Genomic DNA, 19,616 nt, shown 5'->3' with positions numbered 1-19,616 from the left:
AAAAAGAAGTGGTACAATGAACAGTCGTGTCAGGGGATAGGAGAGTTCTTTAGCTAATAATTTCAGTAATTTCAGTAAGGTGGATTGTTTTATATAAAAATAGAAAAAAACCCAAAAATCCCCCAACCAACAAAAAAACATTTAATGCATTAGCTACCTCTTTAGGGTCTTCATTGACAGTGCCATCAACAAACAAGGGTATCAATGAATTACTAGAACCACGATTTTTTATTTATTTATAGTTAATTATTACATTAATTTCAAAAGATATACAGTTTATTCATTCTGTATTACACAGTCAGAAGATTATGTAACCCCACAATATGTTAAATATAGGGTTTCTTCAGGTTCTTCAAAAATGACACGAAACATTTTTTTAATATCAGTCGCTGATAACTGTGAAATGCAAAAGGTTGTCTTATCTGTAGTAGTATTTATTCCCGCACACATGCGTAAACTTTGACTTCCTGTTTTATTGGCGCCATCTCTATTTTCCATTTGTCAACATTTGTTTCTCAGTTTTGATTTTTGTTTCAAGTTTTTCTAACAAGACATAAAGATGACTCTACAATTATCAACTGGAGCAATACAGGTTATTTCATCACCGTTTGACAGAACATTTTAAAAACATTCTATCATTTTCTTTTTAATATATATAATTTTAACTTCGAGAGCACTTGAAATCTTGATGTGTAATTTGAACCTATTGGCCTCCGATTACAGATTACAATCCGGAAATTTGTCCGCGCAAGTACTAGTAGTCTGCTGTTTGACTGATTATTTCATGGCAAACAGCTATGAAGTGGCAACTGTTTAACTGAAGTAACAGGGGAGAGCATGTAGTTTGTTAGCCCCAGTACTCGTGGCTGTAAAGTGTAAGAGAGCTAGATGGACATTTGGACATAAATACGCTCATTACAGTCAAAGACCAAGCTATGTAATTTTTTGGCAATTGCCGACCACCAAAAAGTAGTCATATTTCCGCTCTAATACCACAACAATCCTATGTTTGACGTCAAATACATGGACCATTTTCGAGTTACTTGATTAAAAAAAATTCAGATATTAATCACTAATACACACACTACAGAAAGACACCCAACAGCACCCACATTCAGCTAAGCTTCGGCAAACTCCGGACAGCAGAATTCTAAGTTCGCCGACCTATATCGTGACGTTGCGTCACATGATCACCCACTCAGCCATTCCGTCTTCCAGGGACCGTCTCAAAACGACTAGTGCCCGACAATCACAAAAAAATAGTTTGTTTTGTGTAACGACACCACTAGAGGACATAAGTTTTCAGATAGTATAAATGGTGTACATTATCTCATATAGGTCTACAAATTAACTTACATCCTACTATTATAGTTTTGATTCATATAATTTATTAACATATTTTTTTTGTTTCTTTATTATCATACCCCACCCACATACACACTCTTTATCAACATGTAGTCAGCTTATGATTGTTGAACAACTGGACCTTTGTGCAGGTGACATTATTCCAAAGTACCACGATATGAACATCATAGTTATAATCTTCTATGCATTTACATTACACACCAGATCTGTAACTTAACCACTTCTTTCCTTTCTTAACTGTAATGCTTTAGCTAAATGAATACCTAGAAATATTTTAGGGTATATTCATTTCTTGTAGACATCAATTCATTAAAAATATACAAGGATCTATTTGTCAAAAATTTTATAGGTATATATACATTTCTCTTAAAGTTTCATATAGTGGACAATTTATAATAAAATGGAATTCGTCTTATACTTCTCTTTTATTACATAATTTACAAATCCTCTCCCTTTTATTTAAACCTATATTTCTACCTTCGTCCACCGCTAGACCCACTCCTTCCATTCTAATCAGTGCTATATCCTTCTTATACATGTCAAGTGCAGAAGATGTAAGATATAATTCAGGTTCTAGATTTAATTTATATTTACAATATATATCGTACCTACTACTAGAATTAATTTTCGTAATCCAGTATTGTGTTTGAATATCTTTTACTCTTTGTTTGAATTTGGCTAAAAATAATGACTTATCCCCAACATCTTGAGATATCCACACATATCCAAAGCCTAAAGAAAACATAATTTTCTTTATAGCAGTAGCCCACATATATTTTCCTGCATTATCTAAAGAATATAATATGTTGTAAACTTTATGAGGGTATTAAATTGTACCTACATGTATAGTATTCTTGCTGAGTAAAAATTAATGTTAAAAATAGTGTTAAATTACGTTAACTGCCGTAACCTACTGAAGTTTTTCGTCAGTTGCGCGCTTACGTACAGAACGTGGGTTGTTTCCTTTGATGTCCAATGTGCAGACTGATCGATGTTTTTCAGTATAATAAAAAAAAGTGCATCAGAGCTGGGTGCTGTAAATTATAACAGGATACCGAAAAATAGAGAGGGCGCAGAAACAAGAAATGGGGCTGTCAAATGTCAAAAGCGAGGAGGCAAAATGCAGTGAGAACGTATATTATACAACACATGGTACACGCATGACTAAATATAGTTCCATCGCGTGGTACTAACTAAACGCCCATTAACTCCAACCAGCACCCAAACATCTGTGTTAAACACTGGCAGATAATGTTCATACACATTTATACATTTTGCTGTCTGTCAGGAGCTTTACTGATGGCAGTAATTTTTATCCGACGGCACAAAAGTGTCATCGGTGACGCCCCCAACTGACAGCAGTTTAAATGTCACCGACGGCAATTGCCGCCGTTAAGTTTGAGCCCTGGGTATGTACTATCCTGTCTGCGATGGTGCATATAAGATTCCTTGCAACTAATGAAAAAAGATAGCAGGTTTCCTCTTTAAGGCTGAGTCAAAATTATCATATGTTTGACATCCAATAGCCGATCATGATTAATAAATCAGTGTGCTCTAGTGGTGTTATTAAACAAAACAAACTAACTTTTTTTTTCTGAAACTTGGACCAATATCAGGTTGCATTATTGCAGTATTTAAAACAAGCCTAAGCTTAAATTTTACAAAACACTCATCTTGTGGCAAGTATATTATTTTGTCAGGACCGGCCAAAAGTACTTGTCCGCTTGCCCCAGATGAATAAAAATTTGCTCGGACGAGTAAATATTACGATTTAGTCGTCTGCTGAGCAACTAAAATTTCTTAACACAAACTGCCTCTTTATCCCTTTTGTAGCCTACACTTGCCATTTTTGTAATTCCATAGTCTGCAGCAAGCGTCGTCCACCATTTCAAAGCTTAGCCAAGACCGCGAGGCCGTTCACAGACTGATTGATTGTGCAAGTAAAAATTTTTACATCTCTCAGTTTGTGGTACTGTGTCAGTAAAATCACGAAACCGAACTTTCGTTTCCCATAATTATTATATTGAGTACTGTATTTGACCGGAAGTAGGCCCACGTATTTGAATAAGCGCCCCTACTTTTTGAGGGCATTTAAGAAATTAGGTCTTTATTCGTAAATCATGCTATTTAAAGTCTGTCATTGAAGTAAATTGCCAAAAACGTTGAAGGATCAAGGCAAAGCTGTTTAAACGTTACAATCCAGCACGTTACTAAAATGAATAAGTAAATTCTTTATAAAGATAGTTTTTGCTTTATCTATGTGAGCTTTTGCAATACACATGTGACATAAAAATAGGTTAGGGAATTCCTGCAGCACGGTCTACTATTTTACTAATGCAGAAGTGTTTCATATTACGAAATTAGGTGACCATCTGCAAATATTCGCATTTGTTTCCCAATTAAATTGATGTACATTTAATTAACATTTAATTGACTAAATGTTAAAAAACAGTGAGTGGCACGTGCAGGATACTTTGTGTGTCGGACTCACATCAAGAGCGCCAAATGATGTAGCCCGAAGGGACATAGGAAGTATGGTTCTTTTTATGTCCGAATATTAGTAAATACCCTACATCTATATATAGCTGGTATTCAAAAACTTGTGGCACCATGTTTCAACCATTTCTCAACTGAAATAATGCAACAAATGGAGACACAAACAAAAATGTATAACTTACCGTACTCACTAAATCCCGATTGAAGTACTTTCATCATTAACAAAATAAATCTTCCAACAACATAAAAAATTGCCACGCCATCTTAAATTTGCTAATGTGCACTCTGCACTACAAATGCTGGAGTTTCAAAGGAATGAATGTTTATCGACACCCCAGCACGAAAAATACATCGGCTATTGGGCATCAAACTATGGTAATGTAAATAATAAAGTGATGATCAACATCAATATAAAAATTCAAGATTTAAATAAAAACAGTGTGAAGAACTGCAAAAACACAAATATCACAGATAGATACTGACTTTTACTCAAAATTTTAATTGTATCAATTGTGCTGTATTGGCCATTCTCGAAGAGAATGTTACACCCCTGCACCACGGTGAGGTTACAGCACGCGCAGGGAAGTTTCAAGCAATGTCCTGTATTCTACGAGTAAAATTCATCATGAATTTTTTTCTTTTAATATTTAAAAACAAAAGATCTCTTTGATACACTCATTCATTATGACCCCCCCCCCCCCCCTCCCCATTAGTAAATACCCTACATCTATATATAGCTGGTATTCAAAAACTTGTGGCACCATGTTTCAACCATTTCTCAACTGAAATAATGCAACAAATGGAGACACAAACAAAAATGTATAACTTACCGTACTCACTAAATCCCGATTGAAGTACTTTCATCATTAACAAAATAAATCTTCCAACAACATAAAAAATTGTCACGCCATCTTAAATTTGCTAATGTGCACTCTGCACTACAAATGCTGGAGTTTCAAAGGAATGAATGTTTATCGACACCCCAGCACGAAAAATACATCGGCTATTGGGCATTAAACTATGGTAATGTAAATAATAAAGTGATGATCAACATCAATATAAAAATTCAAGATTTAAATAAAAACAGTGTGAAGAACTGCAAAAACACAAATATCACAGATAGATACTGACTTTTACTCAAAATTTTAATTGTATCAATTGTGCTGTATTGGCCATTCTCGAAGAGAATGTTACACCCCTGCACCACGGTGAGGTTACAGCACGCGCAGGGAAGTTTCAAGCAATGTCCTGTATTCTACGAGTAAAATTCATCATGAATTTTTTTCTTTTAATATTTAAAAACAAAAGATCTCTTTGATACACTCATTCATTATGACCCCCCCCCCCCCAAAAAATGAAGAAAAAAGTAGTATATTTTCGATTATGATTCTAAAATGAGGTAAATAAACATGCCTAGTAATACAGGATTTACAAGTGTTTTATATGATGTGAAATTGTTTGACAAATACAGTTTAAATTTTGATTTAAACTGCTTACATTTACATTAAAAAAAATTGTGGGCAAGTGAAATCTGAGAGTTACTTTCCCGGCAGGTAATTAAACATTTTAGGATATAGCCAGCCTGGCCTGGCTGTCATTAAAACATATATTTTATTGGGTATAAACATCTGCGTTTCAGACTGTTTGTGTACTAACAGATAACCAAAGTATTCCAAATGAGATATCTCACTTGGGGGGTGGGGGGGGGGGGGGTTGAGGGTGTTTGACAGTCAAGATGTTCAGACCTGTCAACCTTCTCAGCATTTGATCAAATCTCCCTGGAGAGTAATTAATTATTATATGTGTTTCTTAACATTAGATAAGTTAGTTACTGATTGTCATAACCCCTCTGAGTGATACTGTTATAGACAAAACAGGTGTGGTGTTTTGGTCTGATTTTGTATGTCAAAACCATTTGTAACGTACATAATACAATTCTGTTCTATTTTGCAGGCTATTATCAATGGTGATACACCAGAAAAGCCAATTTTACAAATTATAGTAAGTATTGCATGAATATTTGTTGTTAAAATTACTTACTAAGTTACTTATTATTTAGTAATATTTTTGTCTCCGAATTAAACATTACAGAGGTGCAGAAAGTGCTTGCCAAATGCGAGTAGAAATTCTGACGGACGAGTTAAAAAAAAGCAACTGCCAGTCCGACGGGCTTTTTCGCACCGACTGGGTTTTTTCTGACCAACTGTAATTTTATTTGTTTTGCATTGAATCCGCGACTCCTTGTCGGCCATGCCAGAATTCTAAGCCATTCAAACAAACAGTTCGTAATTATGACAAACTACACATGTACCGTATTGCCATTAGACTACTTCTGAGTTCCGAACTGCACAAGCACGATATTCTGGAAATGGGTTATAGCAAAAATGGAACCGTGCCAAAACGGAACCAAACTGCAGGGTTCAAAACTCCCCCAAAAATATGGTGGGCCAAAAAATATTAATGGATGTTGGCAAATTATGGTAAGCAAACCACAAGCAAGATTTAATGTGGAATAAATATATGCAATACAAATATTGATAGAGGCTCATATGTTATAGCTTTAAAGAAAATCATATTATTTGTGTGACTAAAGCAATTATTTTTTAATATTTAAGTCATCTAAGTCATTGGTTGCATTTGGCCCTGAAACTGGACAAAATTGAACCTAGCTTTGGCTCAAATGGCACTACAATCTATGGCTATATGGCTTAAATGGAAGCAAAAATTAAATGTATGGCTAAAATGGCATCACAAACATGCGTTGTTTACATAATTCAAAATTTAATAATGGAAGTTCAGACCAAATATTTTCAGGTTTTGACACCCCCAACAACGTTGAAATGTCGTTATAGCTATAAATAATCTATATGAAAGAAATGCGAAAAACCAAGTCTTGGCCAGAATGTTTCTAAATATTTTGGTTTGATTTCGTTCGTTTTCCACGTGATGTTGATCACTTACCAATTGTCCTTAATATTGGTTTTGTTATTAATTATAGTGTGTGTGTGTGTGTAATATAAACTGAATCCTGTGTGCTCGAACCCCGGCGGTGCTGAAGAAAGTTTTGACACATGGGTAGTCAGGGTTCCAGCTGGAAAATTTTCATTAATAGCCAAAGTTGTAGCCAAATGTTTACTTTTATAGCCACGATATAAATTTTATAGCCAAAAGAGCGGATTGAAAATTTTAATATTTATATTTGTGTAATTTATTCTCAAATTCATGTGGTGTATTTGTCCTAGTGAGCAATACATTTATTTGTACCTGAGATTTCAAATCGCGATCCCGTTTGTACTTGGTTGGTCGTGGCATTGTGTTGTAATCACTGGCGGTCCCGCAACGCTTAGCGTCACCACGTGATAACTGTGATTAAAGATCGCATTTGAACGAGCGTTTGATTTACTAGAACAATGTTTTAAAATTAACCTAAACAATGATACAAAATGCAAATTATCTTGGTAGATAAAACATAAGAATATAATTCGGTGTGAAACTTAAATAAAAAATTGTGGACCCGTATATCTGGCATTTTAATAGGTTATACCGAGCTTACGCAAACTGAAATAAATATATTCATACGAATGAAGTACTCAATCGAACATAGCCCTGTATGTAGATTTTATTCGTGAGGAATTGTTAACGATTTGATTGGTTCACGATTCACTGCATCCACATTTTATTTTATTAAGGGCAAGGGTTTCGCGTGTATATTTTCTTTGGAATGGCGGCGACATTAAATATATATACTACTCAAAAGAATTTAAGGGTCAGACGATATTTTCGACATTATTTTCTGAATGTCAATTATATTAGCTAGACCATAATGTCACGCATGGTATTGTTCCATTTTGACGAAAGTGGGTCTAAGCAACCCATAAATGAATTAAAATCCACTGCCATTGACACTGTCGACTAGTTCTAATGGCGAAAACATGCTTACATTTGCACGTAAATTAGGGCGAAAGCGAAAGGTCTGCTAAGTGCCCATAACTTGCTTTTTCACAAAGCGCTTCATTTGCACGCTTTGCACGTCTATTCCATGTTCCCAATGCTGAATTTCCGTATAATTGGAGCTTGCGTTCGTGTACGGTGCACACTCCAAATTCGACAATGGTACGACTTCAACTGACTATCGAAGATCGAGGAAGGGCTATTGCTTGGCTTCAGGATGGCAATACGCAAAGAAATGTTGCTCTGAGACTTGGTGTCAGTCAGTGTCGTTGGCCGACTGTGGCAACGGTACCAAGCAACGAATTCTGTTCGAAATCGTCCACGTTCGTGAAGACCCCGAAGCACTACAAATAGAGAGGACCGCTACATCACCAATATGGCTCTACATCAACGCACAACAACTGCACGCCGATTACGTGACAATCTGCAGACTGCGACTGGAACTCGAGTGTCTGATCAAACCATACGCAATCGTCTGAGAGCCAATAATCTACGCTGCCGTCGCCAGGCTGTTCGACCACCACTCCTAGAACGGCCAGACGTCACTGGTGCACGCTTCATCTGCGGTGGCAACGTGTTCAGTGGGGTCGAGTGATGTTCACTGATGAGTCCAGGTTTAGTCTCCAGTTCAACGACGGTCGGGTTTGTGTCTACAGACGTCCTGGGGAGCGCTTCGCTGACGTTAACGTTAGACAACGTCACCGTTTCGGTGGTGGCAGCGTCATGGTGTGGGGCGGCATCTCTATCCACCACAGGACCCCCCTCTATGTGGTGGATGGCAATCTGAATGGAATCTGCTATCTGAATGAGATTATCCGGCCGTTGGTTCTTCCAGGCCTTCAGCAGATTGGCGGCGGGGCAGTTCTGCAGGATGACAATGCCAGACCCCACCGCGCCAGGGTGGTAACAGACTTTCTCAAACAACAAGGTATCGCCAGGATGGATTGGCCAGCATATTTGCCTGACTTGGCCCCAATAGAGAACGCCTGGGACGAATTAGGCAGGAGAGTTCGGGATAACCATGCCCCTCCGGCCAACCTTCATGATCTGGGTCAACTTCTTATGGCAGAGTGGCAGGCCATTCCCCAAGAGTTCTTCAGACGTCTGATCAACAGCATGAGGCAACGATGTGTCGAGTGTATTCGCGCCAGGGGTGGATTCACACACTATTAAACGAATGTTCTAATGTGTAAAATCCATGTTTGACAACCTTCAACTTTGACAGCATGTCATGTGACTTTCTTGTATACAGTGACGTTTATTTGTGTTTTTTTGTAAATATGGAACAATAAATAAAAAATTTGGTGTAGTTTACATCATCAATCTAATACACTCTGAAACTTATTTGGTTATAAATTTTTGACCCTTAAATTCTTTTGAGTAGTATATATATATATATATATATATTTATATATATATATTAGGAAAATAAGATAATCCAAATTTCGGGAAACATTGGTTGAAAAAATAAATCGCCATTTTGTATCGCCTGATTGACCAGATTATAGCCAAATTTGTGATAATTCGCCAATTGGCGACAATGGCGAACGGCAGCTGGAACCCTGGGTAGTTCAACCTAACCATTAGGTCAACGTCCTGTACGTTTATCTTGGGACTTCATTTTGGTTCAGGTGGTGTGTTCGATGCTTCCGAGTTTGACCCATCAAGATTCTACTGTATATATAAACAGTAATAAGTAATATATCGTTCTGTAGGCTGGCGGACTAGTAGAAATTCTGGCGGGCAGTAAATTTGTGTTGGTACTGGTCTGGCGGGCTAGTGAAATATTTTCCATTTCTGCACCCCTGATGTTTCATTATATGTAAGTTTAAGAAAATAATAACACCTGTTCCCATCAGCTTTTAGCTGTGGGCTTAGTCTGACCACTTCTGGAAGTGTTCAGTAGTTAGTTCTGGCATTGTTAAGAGGAACTTGTAACTACCGGTGGTCGTTAGTGCCGTGGGTCAGACCAGCACCCATGGAGGAAGCTGAGACAGGTAGATGATGGTGTGGACAGCTCAGAAGACAAGAGTGAGGAAATTGACAGAAAGGGTCGAAACATCGGGGGAAAAAAGTAATAATAATAATAACTTGATGTTAACCAAATTCTCATGTCGGATTATATTATACTGTACACATTTGTGTAATTTTTTTTTTTTTTCCCCAGAGTTACAAAAAGATTTCGTCAGGAGCTTCTGCCGATAGATACAGGTTATTACTGTCAGATGGACAGCTTAGTTATTCACGTGAGAAAATACTTTTTTATATGGCTAGTCAAATTATGTATAGTGAAACCTGTCTAAACCAGGTCATGCTGGGGTCCTAATATCAGATTTAAACCATATCCAGTATTTAGAGGGTTGCGTTTAAGAATCTAGAAAATTTGGCACCATGGAACTTGGCTGGTTTTGACAGACAGGTTGTTCAGGGTCCAGTTTAGGTAGGTTTTACTGTATTTCATTAGGCTGCAGAATTGATCTATTGCAACATAATGTATTTGAGAATTGTGAATGTTACGTGATAAATTTTATAGAGAAATCTTGACATCTTTGTTAGTAGTCCATTCATTCATTCATTTCAACTTATTTTAGTGGTTATATCCAATTATGGTTCAAGTACACTGTCCTGGGCTCATACCTCAACTACGTGGGCTCTTTGTCTGGATATAGTTGTTAGTGAGAGAGAAGAGGGTGTAGTGGTCTTAACCTACCCATTGAGTTGCCAGTACCTACCAGCTTTATGTCCGATGGCTTAATTACGACACCACCAAGGCCAGGAGTCTGTTCATACAGCACAATAAACTTATTTACTTAGGCTGCAGGATTGATCCATTGCTACATAATTTATTTGATAAAAGTGAATGTTAAACCATATGGAGAAAGATATTTTAAAAAGATTCCTTGTTCTTTTTGAAAATAGAACTGGCATGCGTACAAAGTACCATTTATAGTGTGGTGGTAAAGATGTATGTCATTAATATTTTAATAAATCTGTAAGGAATAACCCAGATTTCAATCCATGGTCACTGAACACAAAAGTTGGCTGCTGTATAGTTAATGCTATTTGAACAGTCCTCTGCATTGCAACTGATATGGTCACATATGTGACAATTTTTTTCATTTGACAACCAAAACATTTTATACTAGCTCCTAGATGGAAAAGTTAACAGTGTTGTTTGAAGATGCCAGTATTATGGTTACAATGTTCAAGTAAACTAAATTGCAGTTTACAATGCTATTGTATGTTTGGGGCTTTATCATCTAATTATAGATGTTGAGTGTTTGTGTTGTATTTTAGATGCCATGCTTGCCACCCAGCTGAATGAGATGATGGAGGAGGGCAGGATGGACAACTTGTGTGTCGTGCAGATTGATCGCTACCTCTGTAACACCATTCACGGAGACAGGTTAGTATCTCGTTGCCATGGAGACGCATTTACTTGGTCTTTACTGCCTGTTTGCCAATCCACTTCATTTCCACTTCATTTACTCAATATTTTATTTTATTTTTTTAAAACAAAAAACATTGAAGTCAATAGGTTTTTTTTTTTAACAACTCTTTTTAAAACTGTATGGGTCATAGAAGTCCTAGACAGTCATGTAATTTGCTAATGTCATTTTCCAGTCCTGGAAAGTCATGTTAGCCATGGAAAGTGAAAATCAGTCTAGAATTTAAAAAAAATTATTATTGGATTACCTGAAAATATCTGGTCTTGATACACATAGGCCACACCTGTTCCCCCAAATGTATCCAGTGTGTTTGACACTTAGAACAGAAGGTCCATTCAGTAATTGCAGTAAGCAATATCGATATAGTTGCCCTGTGCTACTAAACTTTATGTTTATCACAGAATTAAAAGCATTACATCATTGGTAATATGGTCACAACAACACATGTATTTTAATGAGTGGGAAAGGAAGAAAATATTGTTGTTGAAAAAAATTAAAATGATTAGATTGCACAATACACAGCTATTTTTTTTATGTTCTGCAAAGATTAACTTTTATTTGCAGGCGTGTAATCATTATTCTTGACCTGAATATTCTGCAGAAAGGGTCAGAGGTCAGGGAGAGACTTGGCAACCCCCAGCAGTATAAGTCTGGAGGTGATGCTTCAGGTGAGATTAGGCTTCATATGGAATAATATGCAAATAACCAATTTATGCTATAAACCGATATGCAATAAAATGGATTCGACAGTGTATATATATATATATATATATATATATTTGTTTTGAGGGGTATCCGGTTTACAGAGGTTTCAGTATTGAGGTAAACCGTTTGCTGGTTGGTGTTCTCTACTGATATAGTAACTAATAAAACTGCCAAAAAACCAGGTACACTTTCGAACTTTCAAATTATTTTAAGTTTATCATCAAGCGATAATTCAACATGGTGGCATTTCGCTGGATGTCCTGACATGTACAAAGTAAGTGCTAAAATGAAACACTGTTGGTAAACTTTCCACCAAACCAAGCCATTCAATTTTACTCTTGGTTACTCTTTATTTTGCTAAATAAACTTTGCAAAGATAAAAAAAAAAAAAAGATAAAAAAAAGTGTTCAAACAATTGGAAAAATGAATTAAATTTCTAGTTGCTTTCCCATTCATTGCGGTAATTGTGAGATGTACACGTAGGTTATGAAAAGGAGCTCAATCAAATTCGTAAGTTAATCTAACTTTGTAACAATCGAGCTTAGAATAAAAGGAGTACCTGTGTTTCCTCCAGTTATATAAACATCAAAGCTGTTAATTAATCCCTTAATTGGTATATGTCAGCCGCACAACAGTGACACTGGGGCATGTGCACATGTAGTTAGCTCTGCGTACGCAATCACGTTATCTGCCGAGTGGGTATTCAAAGTACAGTGAAACTTCTCTAAACCGAACACCCTTCGGACCGAATAAAATGTTTGGTTTAGAGGGGTGTTTGGTTTACTGAGGTTTTAAGAAAAAGCCTTGATAACCATTTTTTTAATTTTTACTATTAATATTACCAAGGTACAAACGTGTGTTAAATTACATTTATAAACCAACAATAACCAAATTAAAGTGGAAACTCTATGTAGATTGTTGAGCTTTTGTGAACAAACGTTCGGACATGTTGACAATCGATATGGAAATGAAATGCTATTGACGTACCTACGAAACATCGGAAACAGAAGCCGACTTATTTGTCTAAATAAACAGTGGAACAGACACAATGAGAATGCAATGAATTAAAATTATGCTTTGTCGGGTCCTTGTGTAAAATAATCAGATATAACCAGCGATAAATTTGTTCGGAAGAGGTAATAATCTCATTCCCAATAAACACAGTGCACATGATTATTCCCGTTACAAACTTAAAGGTGTTAATTGAATGACAAGGCTTAACAGAAATCTAGGTAACAGAGACTAATTAGAGCATTGTTCGGTGTGACTGTCCGGTTTTCTGAGGTAAAATTTGCATTAAAGGAACACAATGGGACCAGATAATTTCGTCCGGTGCAGTTTAGAGGGGTTCCAGTTTAGAGGGGTAAATTTTAGTGTGTGTGTGTGTTATATATATATATATATATATATATATATATATGTGTGTGTGTGTGCTTTCCCATAGGCAGGTTAGCACACGCCATAGCCTTTGGTATACCCATTATGGGACAGTTGAAAGCCCAGGGTCCACCATAGATGATCATTCCTACATTTCATCATATCTTAGGCTTCTAGTATGGAGTTGTATTTCATATTTGATAATCAGTTCTGTATAAGAACATTTAAAAAACCACTGAGATACTATTTGTATTTATAATTAGAATTGTGCGTGTGGAAGTTGATGTTTCCTATAGAACTGTAATGTGGTGTACTCATCTTTTGATATATTATTTTTATAGCTGCAGCTCCCTCAGATCCACCAGCTCCAGCACAGAACGGACAAACAAACAGTAAGAATTATTGAATTATCTCTAGGTCAGCAGAAAATCGCCAAATTGTCTATTAAACTGGAAATATTTTTTGCAAAAACACACTAATATTTTAACAAAATTATTTCACCAAATTAAAATAAAATTTGCCAATTGTTTTTGAAATTTGCAGTTGGCGAATTTTGATGAGTACCAGAGCTAGCCCCTATTGTATGTTGATCTTTCCAGCCTTTGTGGTGTAGTGGTCAAATCATCGGATTGTAGGTATTAGTGGGTACTAGGTTTCGATCCTGGTAGGTACAGAGTTCGGATCACACTAACCCACTGTCCTGGACAGACAGCCCAGGACATTGTGCTTGAACCGTAATTGGCTATAAGCATGAAAATAAGTATAAATTAATTAAGGATAGTTTGATAGTTCATTAAAATAAATATTGAATTTAATTGTTTTCATTTGAATATTTATTAAACACTTAATATTAAGAACATTCTAGGGTTTGAGGTGTTGGTTTTTTTTTTACTATTTATTAAACATTTAATAGTAAGAAAAAAAATCGCTTCCGGTAGTTGGCATTGTCATTAACCCTGTTCATTAAGTTAGTACAACCTATTCTTTTAATTGTGGAGTGGTGTAAATTCATGATTGTGAAATATATCTTATATTACACATTCTGTTTGTAACAGACCATGGCAATGATGCAAAACCTGTTCAGCCAAGTCCTTACAACAGAGGTATGTATCCTGTAAATGTAGTACAAACATTGTGATGCATGGCTAATTGGGTTTTTAGAAATGTTCTCAAACATCTATTAAAATTGACAAATTACAGAAGCCCGCAATTATTTTTGCAACAAATTATCAATCATTACATGAAATTATTTCTCCAAATTAAAATAAAATTTGCCTGTTATGCTCGCAATTGGTGAATTTGATTAGTGGCCAATATATTTTGGTTTTAATAGTCAATTTTGATCAGTTGGAGATGGGTGGGGACTGAGTAATATAACATTAAAGGGGAAATCAACTCAAATATAAGCTTATGTGTTTGAAAGATGTATACCTGGACCACCATCACATACTGACAAATTAAGAAATGAAAAACGTATAATTTTAGTTAATAAAAAACCCTGTTATTATGCCATTTTCTTTTGTTTTCGTTGAGTGCGGGACGTAGCCCAGTGGTAAAGCACTCGCTCGATGGACGGTCGGTGTGGGATCGATCCCCGTCAGTGGGCCCATTGGGCTATTTCTTGTACAAGCCAGTGCACCACAACTGGTATACAAAAGGCCGTGGTATGTACTACCCTGTCTATAGGATGGTGCATATAAAAGATCCCTTACTGCTAATCGAAAAGAGTAGCCCATGAAGTGGCGACAGTGGATTTCCTCTCTCAATATCTGTGTGGTCCTTAACCATATGTCTGACACCATATAACCGTAAATAAAATGTGTTGAGTGCGTCATTAAATAAAACATTCTTTCTTTTTTGTTTTCGTTGCATCCGTTACTCTAGCTTAGGGCAAAGTGACATCAGCCCCTACCAACAACAAACACAGTAATTTACGACAAGTTGCTTCATTTTCATCAACCTGACTTGTAAAACAACATAAATGACTTAATACTATAGTAAACTAAATATATTTCACAGCGGTACAGAAATGGATAATATTTCACTATATTATTATTATTTAACAATATCTTTATATTTTTACCATGTATTTCCATCATTCTACTCTCAAAATTAGTTGTAATCCATGTAAAAATGCATAGTGATTCGTTTGCAACCCTATATAAGCTGTTTGGTATAAGCCTGGCCTCCTGAAAAAATGGGAACCTGTACACCTATGCTGAAATTAGTCTGAACATTCATTATTAAATATTGAACAATATAAACAACACATGTTTGTAATGCCATTTTAGCCATACATTTAATTTTTGCTTTTGTTTAAGCCATATAGCCATACATTTTAGTGCCGTTTGAGCCAACTCTAGGTTCCGTTTTGTTTAATTTGGTTCCATTTTGGTTTGGGGCCGTTTTGGCACGGTTCCGTTTTGGCACGGTTCCGTTTTCACTATAACCCGTCTTTGGAATATCGCGCCTGCACAGTTCAGAACTCCGTAACAGTCTATTGGCAATATGGTACATGCATCATTGTGTATTTCGTCATCATTTTGAACCATGTGTTTGAATGGTTTGGAAATCTGACGTGGCTGACGTTGAGTAGCGGATTCAATGCAATGTAAAAAAAACCCAGATCGCCCGTCGGACTGATAATGCATTTTTTAACTCGTCTGTCCGAAGTTTTACTCGCATTTGGCAGGCGGTTGAGTACTTCCTGCATCCCTGTTTCAGTTTGCATTAATAGAACGAAATGGGGTTGTAATAGTTTTCTTGCTTTAAAAATCCAAAGAAAAAATGCACACAATTAGGCATATTGCAGGGTTTCTAGAATTTTTACAAAATCCACTAACCATGGGATCAGTGATTTTTTAATTTACTAGCCACGATTAAAAAATTCACTAGCCCTACTTCGCTTAATATAATTTTAATAATAGTAATAATCGGATATATATTATTTAAAGAGGGAGACAGGATATTAAAATTTACCAAATATACTGAAATGCAGCATGTGAAAACTTTTTTTTTCATTAGCCGTCTGGCTAATAATAGTAAAATAATAGTAGTTATTTACTAGCCCAACATTGAATATCATTAGCCATGGGAGTGGGGCTACCATAATCTAGAAGCCCTGCATATTGGTAGGGTACTTACTACTCACGATACCCGAGTGATAATCTTCTTTTCTTTGAAACTATGTAATTGGTTGGTTCTGTGGTTTTAGATGAGAAAGTCTACTTAATACTTAAGTTTTACAGAATGATTTATGGTAATAAAGCATGAGGGCTGATAATTTTAGGGGTAGCAGATATTTTCCAATACCCAGTAATAATATTAATACTGCCAGTACATAATTTTGTGTCTTGACGGTGATAATTAATGGCTTGTCTACCTACCAAATATACACCAATCAGGAATCACAGGTGGAGGCCACTGGAAGTATAGACCAATTAACTAAGAAAACACTCAGTTTATCATTTCAGTATGTAGGTTAATGCATGGACAAACATGATTTTGACACTGACAATGGTGGTATATTTTGTATTGTAAAATAATATATACTTATTGCTGGCTTACTGTGATTGATATTATTATAGAACATTACACAAAAATCAGTTCAGTTCTAAGACTAATTCCTGACATGATGTGTTAAATATTACATAACCACCGGCTCGCCAGAGGCAGGGGTTTCCCCAGGGCCGTTAGGCGTAGCGGCCCAACACGCCTTGTTTCGTAAAGTAAGCGCTTTGACGGCATGGAAGCGTCGTAAATCAATTGCCGCTATGCCTTGATTTGAAGTGCTTAAGAAAACTAATTTCACAAGTACGAGCGTTGCAGTAGACTACCTCTTGCAAACAACTTGTGTGCCAGTATACCAAGCATACCTAATTACTATGACAGGTAAAACACTTCCTAAATACCTAACAATGGACCAGTCGTCTGCTCACAATTGGTGTTTGGTAATTTTACCACATCTACTGGGACCGCTAATCCATCAGGAAGGTGCTTACACGTAACTGTTCTGTTCTGTTCTGTTGTGTTCTGTTGGCAATCAATCATTTCTATCCTAACACCCCCTTCCCAAAACTCCCACATACTGAAAATATCCCAAGCTCGCGCTGTCGGTAGCCAAATTAGCCATTGGCTAATTAAAAATTGTTTTTAAAAAAATGGCTAATAAAATCTGCAATACCTGCAGTTTCATTTATTTCCTTTCTCTTTGTTAATTTTGTACTTATGGTCGAGAGATCGCGATCGCGGGAAATGAACATGCAGTATTTATACAAATTGCAGTTAAACGTACACTGAATTAGTTTACAATAATCATATTTGTGAGATAATGTTAGATATATATTTGTAAGACTGTGAGGTGACATTTAATAAGTTAGCTGGATTTTAAAAATACCCTAAATTTTAATTTTATTAACGGTTTGGGTTTTTTGGTGGTTTTTTGTGGGTTTTTATAAATGGAATATACTGTGAAGTCGGCATTCTTAGCCTAGGTATTTTACAAGCAGAAATCACAACAAGCATTTAACACTACGCTGAAATCAACATTGCACAAACTATGAAATTGTTGGGGGTGGGGAATTGATGGGTTACTTAAAAAACAAAACAGAGCATGATTAGCTGGATTGAAGGCAAACACTTAACTGTTTTTAACCCACTACCCCACTTATTTTGGCTTGATTTGTGGTAATCAGTGGTACTGATACTAAAAATGTAAGCGCCTTAAAAACATCCTGGGGAAAGGCCTGCAGAGGGAGTATTCACTGGGATGGTACTAAATGGCTCCACCCGTTATATAGCTGTCACATTTAACCGTTCTATGAATTAAAATATAATAATATACTTGTTGGTATTAAGCAATAATGTGCATTGTATATCGTTGAATATGCATACCAGTCCAAAAGCCTTGCGCGAGCATTCCTTTAATAATTCAGAAGAAAATGATTTTTTTTGTGTGTGTGTGTTAAATTACTTTCACCTGTTATTCAGTATGATTTTATGACAATGGTATCAGTAAGATTTAATTAATTTGAATAATTGTTTTTTCAGCACCTTTAATGAACCAGAACCAGTCATCACGTCCAGGCTCCAACTACAGTGTGAAGCCGTCTTCCAGCCCGTCAACCCCGAACAGCAGCAGGGTGCATCCCATAGTCAGTCTTACACCCTATCAAAATAGGTACTGCGTAATAGTGTTTGTCATAGGAATATATTGGTTTCAACAATGTTTATTTCTGTTTATATATTAACAGATGGGATTGGTCAACAGGCATAGCCTATATAAAGACTTTTTTCTACATTATTCAATTGGAATAGTAACTGTCCAACATTTTGAAGTTGACAGCATGAAGATCAATTGGTCAGATATACTAGCATGTAGAGACTATTTTTCGAATACAATTTTTAAATCGTATTCAGTCAATTTTAGATATTTTATTGTAATTTCACTTTGTATCCATTTTTGTAGGTACAATGGTTTATGTTACTTTTTTTTTTCTCCAAATATGATGATATGCATTGGTAATCATCAAACTTAAACACGAAGAAGCAAAACTGGCCTCAATAATTAAAACCTAATAATTTACAAGGAAGATAATTGAATCATGAATTTGTTCACAAAAATATCAATATGATTTCTATATTTTACTGTAACTAAAGTACAGTGAAAACATGAGTTTTCACAGAATATTACTTTGATGGCTTCTGTAGATCTATATATTTCATTGCTATGTGCATAATAAACATGTATACACACATAGATAGACACATGCACACAGGTAATCATATACACACAGTCTAAAGGTTAAGTATGTTTTTTCACAACGAAACGTACACACAAGAGAATTTCAAGTATGCACTTAAAATGGTCATAAAACTACGTGTTATAAAGCTCTACCTGAATGCTGGGCTAGTACATTTTGATCAGTTGTGTGCTAGTCAAAATATATGTGGTTACCTTTGTTGACACCCAGTAGCAGATGTGTTTGGGTTTTTTACTGGAGTGTAATTATAAATTCATTCATTTGTTAATTTGATATTTATGTCATAACCTTCAGGTTGTCAGGCCCATATTTTGTGGTAACTTGTACACGAGTTACCTTGCAGTATGTTTTATAGAAGATATTTCATGTCTTTTGTCAAATACGATTTATATCTCTTGTGAAGCTTGCAATCATATCTCATGAGTCACATGTAACTATGTGAAAAACAGCTCTCCTGCTACATATTATATTTAGCTGTAATGTATTGTGTTTATTTAGCTGTGATGTATTG

The 19,616-nt window shown here is 36.0% G+C and overlaps 1 protein-coding gene across 1 annotated transcript in view; it reads left to right on the top strand.

Annotated features, from left to right (window-relative positions):
* The first annotated feature begins 469 nt into the window (after nt 1–469).
* LOC121368279 (replication protein A 70 kDa DNA-binding subunit-like) overlaps nt 470–19,616 on the top strand; it is a 45,839-nt gene continuing 26,692 nt past the window's right edge. Inside the window, exons 1-8 of the mRNA XM_041492935.1 lie at nt 470–592; nt 5,815–5,862; nt 9,980–10,058; nt 11,110–11,218; nt 11,826–11,929; nt 13,685–13,735; nt 14,399–14,446; nt 18,393–18,522. Of these exons, the coding sequence (XP_041348869.1) occupies nt 560–592; nt 5,815–5,862; nt 9,980–10,058; nt 11,110–11,218; nt 11,826–11,929; nt 13,685–13,735; nt 14,399–14,446; nt 18,393–18,522 (602 nt within the window). The 5' untranslated portion in view covers nt 470–559. The remainder of the gene's footprint in view (nt 593–5,814; nt 5,863–9,979; nt 10,059–11,109; nt 11,219–11,825; nt 11,930–13,684; nt 13,736–14,398; nt 14,447–18,392; nt 18,523–19,616) is intronic.

This window comes from Gigantopelta aegis, chromosome 3, assembly GCF_016097555.1.
Source record: "Gigantopelta aegis isolate Gae_Host chromosome 3, Gae_host_genome, whole genome shotgun sequence".
Taxonomy (NCBI): domain Eukaryota; kingdom Metazoa; phylum Mollusca; class Gastropoda; order Neomphalida; family Peltospiridae; genus Gigantopelta; species Gigantopelta aegis.
The sequence above is the reverse complement of the archived record's forward strand: the minus strand, read 5'-3'. Positions and strand labels throughout refer to the sequence as shown.